Source organism: Hyperoodon ampullatus, assembly GCF_949752795.1.
Source record: "Hyperoodon ampullatus genome assembly, chromosome: X".
In the NCBI taxonomy this organism is placed as follows: Eukaryota; Metazoa; Chordata; class Mammalia; order Artiodactyla; family Ziphiidae; genus Hyperoodon; species Hyperoodon ampullatus.
The window spans coordinates 16,451,280-16,464,356 of NC_136913.1; the positions used below are offsets into that span (position 1 = coordinate 16,451,280).

General features: G+C 37.0%; 1 protein-coding gene across 1 annotated transcript in view; it reads right to left on the reverse strand.

Moving 5' to 3' along the window:
* The window catches only part of SCML2 (Scm polycomb group protein like 2), a gene marked incomplete at its 5' end in the record, with an annotated part of 87,844 nt that overhangs the window by 25,982 nt on the left and 48,785 nt on the right, over positions 1 to 13,077 (reverse strand). Inside the window, 4 exons of the mRNA XM_079727242.1 lie at positions 4,147 to 4,329; positions 5,050 to 5,253; positions 7,814 to 7,940; positions 11,628 to 11,845. Coding sequence (XP_079583368.1) covers positions 4,147 to 4,329; positions 5,050 to 5,253; positions 7,814 to 7,940; positions 11,628 to 11,845 — 732 coding nt within the window. The remainder of the gene's footprint in view (positions 1 to 4,146; positions 4,330 to 5,049; positions 5,254 to 7,813; positions 7,941 to 11,627; positions 11,846 to 13,077) is intronic.

The window sequence follows — 13,077 nt, forward strand, 5'->3', positions numbered from 1 at the left end:
ATCATAGGAAGATCAGAAAAAGTCTTTACTTATCTTTTACTTGTAATATTATAATACATTCTTTATGAAAAGTTTATGAAGCTGGTATATGGTCTACTGTCTGGGGTTGATACAAACATAAAATTGATTCTTGACTTCTGCTTCTGGGTATCGTAGTGAGCTCAAGCATGAGATTGTTCCTGCAGAGATAACTACAAAAAGCCAGATAATTCACAAAGTACTTCAGAAGTCATCATAGAGAAGCACTTCCAGGATGACTGATGAAGGACTTCAGAAAATCCACTCCTTCATAAAAATAATGACAGCACTGGCAAAATTAGCTTTTTCAAAATTCTGGACGTCAACTAAAGGAGTACAACAACCCAAAAAGCAGTTATTCAAGAAAAATGGCTGAATCTCAGAAAGAACAACAAATTCTGTGGCATTTTAGCTTCCCTAATATAATCCCATTCACCCCAGTTTTGCAGCAGCCTTGCAAACCAACAGCTTCGCAACTACAGTAGCTGTGAAAGCCAGCAGCCAGCCTAGCACTGAAGGGGGCACAAAGGATTTGGAACTCTCCAAAAGCTCCACCCACAGACAACTGTCACTATTTGATCAATCTTGCAGCTCACTGAAGACCTCTGATCTCTGGGCTTGTTTTATTTGACCTAAATCAGAGCCTGCTCTGTGTGAACAGCCCTATCCAAAGCACTGGTAAAAAAACCAAACCAAAACAAAACCAAAAAGCCCACAACAATGGCAACTGTTTAACACTGCAGCTTCCAGAGGTAGTATTACCAGTTGGGGCTGACAAGAAGCTGACCAAGAAGCTTCAAAGGAAAAACTGAGAATGAGATGTCCATTAGGGGACTCTGAAAAGCATTGAGATATTCCTGGGAATCTAGAAGGCCATATGTATGTACATGGTTGTATGAATGCTCAGGAAAGACTTTAGAAGGCCCTATTCTGTCATTTTTTGCTGACCTTGAAGCTCTGCACAAAGCAGATTTGTAAACTGCCTCCTGGAATGTTCAAGGTAAGTCCCAACACACACTAAGAACCCCTTGGCAAAGGCTGGGAGACATACTGGTTCCAGGCACTTAAGAAAATCCCTGTCCAATCATTAGCTGACCACTAAGCTAAGTGAACAGACTTCAGTAGCCACATATAATAAAATTAGACCTGGAAAAGTCATTAAATTAGTCCAGGAGAGTCACTAAAAATCCAAACAGCACCAGCAACAACAACAGAGCCCAGGAAGGGGGAGGGAACCTCATTTTCAGAGTTGCCGCATTATATTACTTTTAAATTTCAATTAAAAAATTAGGAGACATGCAAGGAAGAGGAAAGTATGACCCGTACACAGGGGGGAAAGAAGTCAACAGAAACTGCCTCTGAGCAAGCCCAGATACTGGACTTACTAAGCAAAGGTATCAAGTCAGTTATTTTATATATGTTTAAAGAACTGAAAAAAAAAGCATGTCTAAAGAACTAAAGGAAAGTATAAGAACAATGTCTCACACTATCGATAAACCGATAAAAATTATAAAAAGAACCAAATAGAAATTCAGGACTTGAAAAGTATAATAAATGAAATTTAAAAAAACAAAACAAAACCCTAGAGGGGCTCAACAGCAGATGTGAATTAGCAGAAGAAAGAATCACCAAATTTTTTAAAAGGTCCATTGAGATTATATAGTCTGAGGAACAGAAAAAAAGAGAGAGAGAGAGAGAGAGAGAGGGAGAGAGAGAGAGAGAAAATGAACAGACTTCAGAGACCTGTGGGACACCATCAAGCATGCCACAATAAACGTAATGGGAGAGTCCCGGAAGGAGAGGACAGAGAGAGTAAGGAGCAAAAACACTATTTGAAGAAATAATGTCTAAAAGCTTCCCAACTTTAATGCAAAACATTAATCTGCATAATCCAAAAAGCACAAGAATCTCCAATTATGATAAATGCAAAGATACCCACACCTAGAAAAAAATAGTCAAACTACCAAAAGCAAAAGACAAAGAGAATCTTGAAATCAGCAAGAGAAAAGCAAATCATCGCATACAAAGGATCCTCAACAAGATTAGCAACTGACTTCTCATCAGAAACTACAGAGGCTAGAAGGAAGTGGGATGACATATTCAAAGCACTGAAACAAAAAGATGGTCAACCAAGAATTCTATACCTAGCAAAACTAATCTTTAAAAACTGAAGGAGTAAATAGGAAATTCTCCATAAAGAAAAACTGAGAGAATTCCTCACTTGTAGAGAGCTACCCTATAAGAGATACTAGAGAGACTCCTTCAAGTTGAAATGAAAATAGAGAATAACTTAAATCCACATTAAAAAAAATAAACAGTACCAGTAAATATATTTGTGTTTATAACTCTTTTCTTCTCCTTTCTCAGTTAAAAGACAACTACATAAAGCAATAATTATAGGGCTTCCCTGGTGGCGCAGTGGTTAAGAATCCACCTGCCAATGCAGGGGACACAGGTTCAAGCCCTGGTTCAGGAAGATCCCACATGCCACGGAGCAGCTAAGCCCGTGTGCCACAACTACTGAGCCTGTGGTCCAGAGCCCGCAAAGCACAACTACTGAGCCTGTGCTCTAGAGCCCGCAAGCCACAACTACTGAAGCCCACGCGCCTAGAGCCCGTGCTCCGCAACAAGAGAAGCCACTGCAATGAGAAGCCCGCGCACCACAACTAAGAGTAGCCCCTGCTCGCCGCAACTAGAGAAAGCCCACACGCAGCAACGAAGACCTGACGCAGCCAAACATAATAAATAAATAAAATAAATAAATTTATTTTTTTTTAAAAAGCAATAATTATAAAACTGTATTTGGGGGCTTCCATGGTGGCGCAGTGGTTGGGAGTCCGCCTGCCGATGCAGGGGACACGGGTTTGTGCCCCGGTCCGGGAGGATCCCACATGCCGCGGAGCGGCTGGGCCCGTGACCCATGGCCGCTGGGCCTGCGCGTCCAGAGCCTGTGCTCCGCAGCGGGAGAGGCCACGGCAGTGAGAGGCCCGCATACCGCAAAAAAAAAAAAAAAAGAAAAAGAAAAAAACTGTATTTGGGAGCTTATAATGTATAAAATATAATTTGTATGACAATAATAGTAATAGCACAAAGAAGTGGGCAGAAAACAAAGCTATGCTGGAGCAAAGTTTTGGCATAATATTAAAATTAAGTTGGTATTAATCCAAACTAGATTGTTTTAAGTTAAGATGTTAATTGTAATCCCCAAGGCAACTAACTAAGAAAATAACCCAAAAAATAGTAAAAAGAACAAGGAAAATAAAATGGTACACAAGAAAACACCTACTTAAAACAAAAGAAGGCAGTAATGCAGGAGAAGGCTACCCCCCCCCCAAAAAAGAGAGACATACAGAATGGTAGATGTAAGTCCTACCTTATCAGTAATTAAATGTACATGAAATAAACACTCCAGTAAAAAATCAGATTGGTAGAATGGATTTTTTTAAAAGTTATATTACAAACTTACTACACTTTAAATTCAAACACACAAATAGGTTGAAAGTACAAGGATGGGAAAAAATATGCCATACAGACAGTACTTAAAAGAGGAGTGGCGGGGGGCGCTTCCCTGGTGGCGCAGTGGTTAAGAATCCGCCTGCCAACACACGGGACACGGGCTCGAGTCCTGGTCCGGGAAGATCCCACATGCCACGGAGAAACTAAGCCCGTGCGCCACAACTACTGAGCCTGTGCTCTGGAGCCCGCAAGCCACAACTACTAAAGCCTGCACGGCTAGAGCCCGTGCTCTGCAACAAGAGAAGCCACTGCACCACAATGAAGAGTAGCCCCCACAAGCCACACCTAGAGAAAGCCCATGCGTAGCAACGAAGATCCAATGCCACCAAAAATAAATAAATAAATAAATAAATTTTAAGAAAACAAAAAAAACCCACAATGATGCACCTTTCAGGTTTTGATTCTCAAGTTAATTATGAATACAGTAAGAAATTACTTTTCCACTTTGAATGAACAAAAACTATATATTATACATGTCTAATTAGTTCAGTGTGACTAAAAGGTTTACTTTGAGGAAGACACAGGAAAAACTGAACTAGATAAGATTCTCAAGTTAATGTAGAATCTAATATAAAATAGAAGCACAGTATAAAATTTTACATTTTCTCTTACCTGATTTATTTTGATCATGCTCTGCAGGGCTATGTCTATTACCTCTGTAAGAGCTAAAAGGCTGGCTACTCAAAAGGTTATCACACTGCAGGCTGTGGCACAAGTTCTCAAGAAAGCGAAGAGCAAATGATGCACTGTTCACTGGAGGGAGCTGGACGGAATGAGTTTCCCCATCAAAGGAGGCTATTATAGGGACGAAAAGATGTCAGAGTTACATCACAGAAAGATGAGAACCACATCAACAAAAATGAAAGCCATCAATTTAGGAAATGTATTATAAATCTAACGTGTGGTTTTTTTAATTTATAAAGGAATAATCTTAAATTATAAAAGTTCCTCTCATTCAAACACAATTGTCTGAACTAATAAAAGCATTCTCATTTAAAAATATTCATAAAGTAAACAACAACAACAGAAACCCACTGATGTACAATAGTTCCTGCTCTTCCAAACATTCCATGGGTACAAATGCAGAATCTGATCATACAATGATGAAAGCCATGTGTATCTTACCTCTTACTCACTTCTTGAATCACATTTTTTATTCAGAGATTCTTACAGATTAGTCTGTTTTCTAAAAAAATTAAAATATATTAGGCTCACTTTATCTATAGTGAGCTTAATATAGCAGGTAAAAGGAAAAATCTGTACCTCTTACCTCAATAAACAGTATTACTCTGACATTATTTGTCTATTTTGAAAGTTAAACTTTCCAAACCAGGGTTAAAAGTCTATAAACATATAATTATTATACATATTCTATTACATTAATATAATATTCAAATATTATAGTTAACAGAATATAAATTTATAAAATAATCTATGTATTATAAAATCCTTGCCTTCTTGAAACCTAAAATCAAATTAGGGAATAAAAGCTCATAAAGGATTAGGTGAGCATACCGGTTATCACTTCTCCTCCACGATCATCTGGCTTAAGGAATCCAAAAACAGTCTTACTTTGAATGGCACAATCCACACAGGCCTGCACCGTCCGCCGGAGCACCACATTGACAGGGCCCGGGCCAAAGTGGTCGGGCAGCTGCTGGATTTTCTTCTGATCCAGGTGAGGGCCAGAGCTTCCATATTTGTTTACATAGACACAGACTTGATGAAAAATGTGTATATAGATATAACAAACAATGAGATTGGTTAGAAGGAACATAAACACTACACAATCAATCACTATATATCCCATTAGTCACGCTTCACTCAAGGAGAACCTAAACATAGTTACTAGCGGTGATCATTTCTGCTACCTAAAAATATGTATGTAAATATATTTTCACATTTTGTAAATATATGAAATCTAGAAATAAATAATCCAAATGCTTATTCAATTTTCTAGAATTCTGCCCAAACTGATTATAATAAAAACAATACAAGTTTTAGTAACATCATAAAACAATTCTTCACACATTCTCAGATTACATAAAGTGGCTTAAAGACAAGAATATTTTCACTTTTTAACAGTAATCACAGTATAAGAATTTTCTTTCAAAACTGGTCATATTAGCACACTCCTTTTGGATTGAATTTATTTTAAATCAACAATATTGCACTCTCATTATATAGTATTTTCTAAAGTAACCAAATAATTTCAGATATGTGTCACAGTAAGTTCTAATGACCTAGAGAAAGTTTTTTCATTAATTTTTTCTTTTTTTTTTTTTTTTTTTTTGCCGCACGCGGGCCTCTCACTGTTGTGGCCTCTCCCGTTGCGGAGCACAGGCTCCGGACGTGCAGGCTCAGCGGCCATGGCCCACGGGCCTAGCCGCTCTGCGGCATGCGGGATCTTCCCGGACCGGGGCACGAACCCGTGTCCCCTGCATTGGCAGGCGGACTCTCAACCACTGCGCCACCAGGGAAGCCCTTTTCATTAATTTTTAAGAAAATAAAAGTGCTCTTTATATACATGCTGAGTTGCATGCAAGAAAAGTTTAAAAATAAATGCTTTCCTTCGTATAATAAAAGCATTTAGAATTTAGAAGCAAATAATCTATAATCACAATCAGTCAAGTTTCTATACTTTTTCTTCACTGAGAATCAACAAATACAAATTAACACACAACGTAATATGATTATTAACAAACAGAAAATATATTGTCCCCCTAAATCAAGAGGCACATTATTTTTATCCACTACTCAATTTACTGCAAAATTTTCATGTATACAGTCTATATTTAGTACAATAAAAACCCATTAATCTCACTTTCACTATTTTGAAATATATGATAATTAAGCTTTGTGGCAATAGCCAGAGGAAGGATGGACTCTGTCACAGAAATGAAACACCTATTAAAAACTTAACATGAGGTGCTGATGGCATGGACAACGTTCTACTGAACACAAGTGAGCTAAACAAGGATTTCAATGTTTATACTCGTTTAGCTAGGCTCCCCTCCTAATGGACTAAAAATCAGAAATAATAAAGAGACAAAATGAGGTATGTTACGGGCTTCCCTGGTGGTGCAGTGGTTAAGAATCCACCTGCCAATGAGGGGACACGGGTTCGAGCCCTGGTCTGGGAAGATCCCACATGCCGGAGACCAACTAAGCCTGTGCACCACAACTACTGAGCCTGCACTCTACAGCCCGTGCTCCACAACAAGAGAAGAAACCACTGCAACGAGAAGCCTGTGCACCGCAACAAAGAGTAGCCCCCACTCGCCAAAACTAGAGAAAACCCACGAGCAGCAACAAAGACCCAACACAGCCCAAAAAAAGGGTGGGGGGGTATGTTACAATAATCATTTTGAAAGTGATTTCTATTTCAAAAAATTAAATTAAATTCTAATTTCTTTCTAATAAGAAAAGAAAAATTGAGGGGAAAAGTCCAAGGAACAGAAGAATGTAAGAGAGATAATTAAGGATCTAGGAGAGGGAGCAAAAAAACTTGCTTTAAAAAACAGAAAAGGAATAAGGAAACTTGCAGGAAATGACAAATAAAAGGGATTCATTGGGCTTCCCTGGTGGCGCAGTGGTTGAGAGTCCGCCTGCCGATGCAGGGGACACGGGTTCGTGCCCCGGTCTGGGAAGATCCCACATGCCGCGGAGCGGCTGGGCCCGTGAGCCATGGCCACTGAGCCTGTGCTCCGGAGCCTGTGCTCCGCAAGGGGAGAGGCCACAACAGTGAGATGCCCGCCTACCGCAAAAAAAAAAAAAAAAAAAAAAAAAAAAAAAAAAAAAAAAAAAAGGGATTCATTAGTTTGGGTGTCTGTCATTTCACACTCTTCACAAGGCAAAGAACAATTTAAAGTCATCATGCCCCCTGACAGGCAAGGATCTGTGAAAATTTTATAAGGCATTAAAATAAGGTTTGAGGTACCTTAAAAATACATACAAGACAAAAAAGATAAATTGTGAAACGAGATAATGGGAAAACAAGAATAGATTTGACAATAATGTAAATTTTATAAATCTTACCAAGAGGGATATCTTAAGGGTGTTGAATTTTCAACTGACTTATGTATTTAAACAGACTGTTTTTCCTTGACATCAAAATGAACAATCAGAATTTCAAAATATTTTAATATGAAAAATGCTAAAAGAAACGTCTACTATTATCCTTTTTCCCCTCTTATTTTATTTCCAGGACTTCAAAGACACTGAAAATAATATAACAAAAGATAACTAATTTTATACTCTTTTAAAAATATTAATTTACCTGTAGACATCACTATTTTAGATGACCCAGGAATAGCATCCTTATCATATAAAACACCACCACGTCCTCTGGCCAGCATACTGACAGAAGTTGAAGATGTGGAACATACAACAGGAATACATTTTTCCTGTTAAAAAAAAAAATTCCTAGATAAGGAGGTCATAAAATTACTGGCATCACTGGTTCACAAATGATCAGTTGTCTGAAGTCCTCTGGGTTGGAAATCCCTGCGTCACAAACTGCAGTACTTTTCAAACTGTGCTCCTAAGAGGGGCCCATAAGCTGGTCAGGTAGGAGAGGAAGAGACCAAGAGGCTGGGATTCCCAATGCTACCCCCTGTTCCAACTAGTCACACTTTAGCCAAAATAATTCACTCTGTAAAACTTGTTTTATTTTTTTTTTTTGAGGTTCCCAGTAAGTTTTTTACACTGCTAAAGGAGTTTGGAAATCTAATCCAGCAATTCATCAGATGAGGGTGGGGGACCTCAACAAGGCAGAGGACAAAGTTTGTCTTCAGAAAGCAGTCACTCATCTGGGTTTTTACCATATCTAGCCTGCATTTCTCCGTATTACATACGATAATTTTGACAAAATTGTAAGTGGCTTGCTAAAGTCCATACAAAATTATGCCTGTTGTATGTAAGAACCAAATGTCTTCTGGGTATTGTTAACGTCACTAGTGTTTTGTTTATTTTACATCAACTCTTGGGGTTTTCTAGGAGCTATCTTCAAACACAACTCTTCAGTATCAGAGAAGGGGATCTTGTGCCTAGAAAAGGTAATAATAGAAGATATTTAAAAGGCAGGGAAAAAGGAGAAAAAAACAAACAGTGTTGTTGGATTTTTCTTTCTTTGTTTAAATTAGTGACTGTCATTTGGGTTCACAGTATCTTAGTAAATTATTTTGAAAATACTAAATTACAATTATTGTGTCAATATATTCTCATTCTTTCAGTATTTTAAAAATCTAAAATCTAAATCCTTTGACTTAGGACATACCAAAATAGTGTGTTTGCACTAACAATGTAAATTGAATACATTTATTTGGAAAATGTGCTTCCATACTTCCATACTTCTAGAATGCTTAAGGAAGGGAAGAAAATAATTGACAAAGGAGAGTACAGCAAGAACAATTCTTACTCTAGTTCAAAGAGTTGAATCTTCATCTTTTTATGATGAAATAATGAAGCTAAAAAAGATGAAGGTGGATTGAAATGCTTCCTTTGCAACAAAAAAGTTTATTATCAAAATAATTACATTATCTTTCCCTTGCCCCTCCTCACCACCATACAACAATATTTTCAAAAAGATCTCTTCAAAATTGTCAAATCGGCATTGGAATTATTTGAAAGTAAAAGCATGAAGAGAAACTTTTTGGAGTTATCATATCTTGACCATATACCAGCTAATCACAAAGACTTTTCTCAGCAACTGGAAAATATGTACTAAATATATGCATCAATGACACCCTTGATACATTTTAATTTTTAAAATGCATTTAAAATAAATGATTTGCCTTTAAATTTCATTAACTTTCCTTAAGTTTATACAATTTATTTTTTTAAATTATTTATTTGGTTGCACCAGGTCTTAGTTGTGGCAGGAGGGCTCCTTAGTTGTGGCTTTCCAGCTCCTTAGTTGCGGCATGCGAACTCTTAGTTGCGGCATGCATGTGGGATCTAGTTCCCTGACCAGGGATTGAACCCAGGCCCCCTGCATTGGGAGTGTGGAGACAACCAGTGCGCCACCAGGGAAGTCCCCTTATAATTTATTTTTAATTTAAAAAATTTCATCTGCTAAGAATTTACATTAGAATAATCTGCTTATTTGATTTTTTCAATATTTATGATTTTATATTGGAAAAATATTCAGTTTTATTGACTTTTGATTTTTTTTTTTCTTCTTGCGGTACGCGGGCCTCTCACTGCTGTGGCCTCTCCCGTTGCAGAGCACAGGCTCCGGACGCGCAGGCTCAGCGGCCATGGCTCACGGGCCCAGCCACTCCGCGGCATGTGGGATCTTCCCGGACCGGGGCACGAACCCGTGTCCCCTGCATGAGCAGGCGGACTCTCAACCACTGCGCCACCAGGGAAGCCCTGACTTTTGATTTTTATTTTATAAATTTTGAATGCCTTTTAAAATAAAATACCAATATTAATGTAAGTTTTTAAAATCAAAATGGTATTGTCATTTTGCTCCACACTGCAAACATTAGTTGTAACAAAATAGAAACGTTATATATATTGATATCAGGTGGCTGAACTCAGAAATGTTTAAGGTAATACTGCTGAAATTTAATTCAGTTCTAACATCTAGAGAGATTCTATGTCTTTATATTTAGAGTGTATTTCTTGTAGACAGGATGTATTTGGATCTTTTAAAAAATCCATTTTGATAATCTCTGTCTTCTAATTGAAAAGTTTAGTTGACTAATTTTTAAAGTAATTATTAAAAAGTTTCGGTCTGGGTCTACCAGTTATTATTTGTTTTCTGTTTGTTTCCTCTGTGTTTTGTTCCTCTGTCTTACTTTCCTCTTTTTTGTTGTTGTTGATTACTTGAATAGTCCTTAGAATTCCATTTTAATTTTCCTATTGGCTTTTTAGCTATATTTCTTTGCATTTGTATTTTTACAATATGCTCTGGGAGTTTCAATGTACAATCCACATAAAGTTAATATTGTACTACTTAACAGAAAATGTTGGGACCTTGCAATGCTACAAATCCATATCCCCCACCCCTAAGCCTTTATACTATCATTTTTTTTATGTATTATATCTATGTATGTTATAAACCCCACAAGACTGTATTGCATTATAATTATTGCTTTAAATAGTCCTATTTTTATAAAGAAATTAAGAGGAAAAAAGCAAAAAGAAAGTCATTAGTATTTACCTAGAGATAACTTCCTTCAGCATTTCTTACAGTGTTTGTCTGCCAGTGATGAATTTTTTGTATGCTTTTACCTGAAAATGTCTTTAGTTCTTCATTCTTGAAGAGTATGTTTGCTGAATATAGCATTTCGTATAACACCCCTCCTCCTATGTGTATTCCCCCCAACCACAGTCTGTCTGCTTCCATTCATTCTCCAGTGTCTTCGGGTAGCTGCTTTTTCTATTATTTCCAGGTTTTAGAGTTGTTTTCTTTGGGGGAGAGTCACTTAGGTAGGATGTGACTTCAGCATCACTGAATTTATCATCACACTGATTTCCCCCTCACCCCCATTTTACTGAGGTATAATCTATGTACAGTAAAATTCACTTCGCATTGATTTTTAAAGTATACTGAGTTTTAAATAAACTGGCTCGAACATAAATACACCCATGCAGTATCTTCAATGTGGTTTTGAAGAGGTCGAACACGATTCAGTTTTAAATTTATCCAAGAAAAGAAATAACAATCTTGATTGTTACAGGGGCCTTAAAAAGCCTTATATGCTTTTTTTTTTAAATTTTAATTAGGTATAGTTGATTGACACAATGTTGTGTTTAATTTCTGCTGTATAGCAAAGTGACTCAGTTATATATCCTTTTTCATATTCCTTTCCATTATGGTTTATCACAGGATATTGAATATAGTTCCCTGTGCTATATAGTAGGTCCTTGTTATTTATCCATCCTATATATAGTTTACATCTGCTAGTCCCAAACTCCCAATCCTTCCCTTCCCCTCCCCGCTCCACCTTGTAAAAAGCCTTATATACTCTTGGTACATTCCTAAAAGGCATCATAACACTCTTAGTAAGTCCTAAACTGTATGTTTAATAATAAGGCACTACAGAGACCTGTAATACAAATTAGTAGGAGATACAACTAACCTTTCTTCCTGAGTTTGGGCCTTTTTTCCTTGGTGTGATATTTTTAACAGAACTCCTCTTCTTGGGGACTGAAGTATGTGCAGGTGGTTTAGTCCAACCTGATTTCTTGATCTGCTGTGTTGGTAATACTACAGCAGTTTTCTGTAGAGACTGCATTGAACGCTGGGTTGCTTTGGAAGGAGAAGACTGTGTTTTTGCTATATTCTTTGTAACAGGAACTGAGGGAAAAAACACACAACACAAAAATACAATTAAAATAAATGACATAATTAAGGTATTTTCTTCTTATGATTCAAAAGAAATTTAACTCAATCTTTAAAAATATTCCATAGGGCATTCATTGAAAACCACTTAAAATAAAGGTACCATTTAAAATCACGTTTTAGGTATTTAAGATTTCAGATTATCAGGAAATAGTCGGATTCTCCAGAAAAAAATAAAGAGGCTTTTACAATAAGAACCAGTAACTTCCCACTTAATTAGCACAGTGAAAATTTCTATCAATTTACCTTTTGTCTGCTTCTCATATTTTTAGTCCTTGGCACAGAAAAGAGTTTTTCCTTCAGAAAATACTATCCAATTATGCCATATATACAGGAATCATTTTGCCCGCCAATACAGAAAAACATAACAAAGCAGCTACCAACGGCTCCTGCTTCATCTTTTAAACGCCAGGGGAATCCCCCTAACTAGAGTTTTAGCGGCTAAAGTACATTATGTTCCTATATGTATGTTTAATAGTAAAGCTTCATAAGCTATAATATAGACTCTACATTAACATTGTCATGGAAGGACCACTATCATGCCCAAGTGATTTGTATCTATTAGTTATTTGTAGCCCAATCAAGACAGTTTTAATATTTCAAATGAAGATTGCCTGCCAGGTTACTCTTGTATATATTCATAGTTAAGTAAAGAGAGATATTTTTAGTATTAATCCCTTAATAATTTCATTAGTACAAAAAATGAACTTTACATAGTAAATAGTACTAACGTCAAAAAGTCTTTACAGGAAGAGCTGTATAAGTAAAACATTTATACATCTGTGCAAAAAACATCAACTACTTTTATTTTGAGGGCTTCATTTTACAACTTGAAACTAATCTACCACTTTGCTTCTCCCATCCTCAAAGACTATGTGTAAATGTGACCTTCTATGGAGAATACCACATCTTCCCTGCAGCCTTTTTGTCTACCTCTATCAATTACCTAGTCAAGAGGATGGAACAGCTGACAGGGCAAATGGAGGACCACTTAACTGCCACCCCATCACTTTCCCCCTCCCCTTATTTATAGTAATTTATCTACCTACACCAGCCTCTGTTTAACTCCTTACCATCGTTTACCTCATCATACTCCATGCCCACTTCCACTTTCTTCAAATAACTCTAGTAACCTAATTCACATGATTTCTTCTTACAGAGTCTCCCTGTTATCATCTTCAGGAATT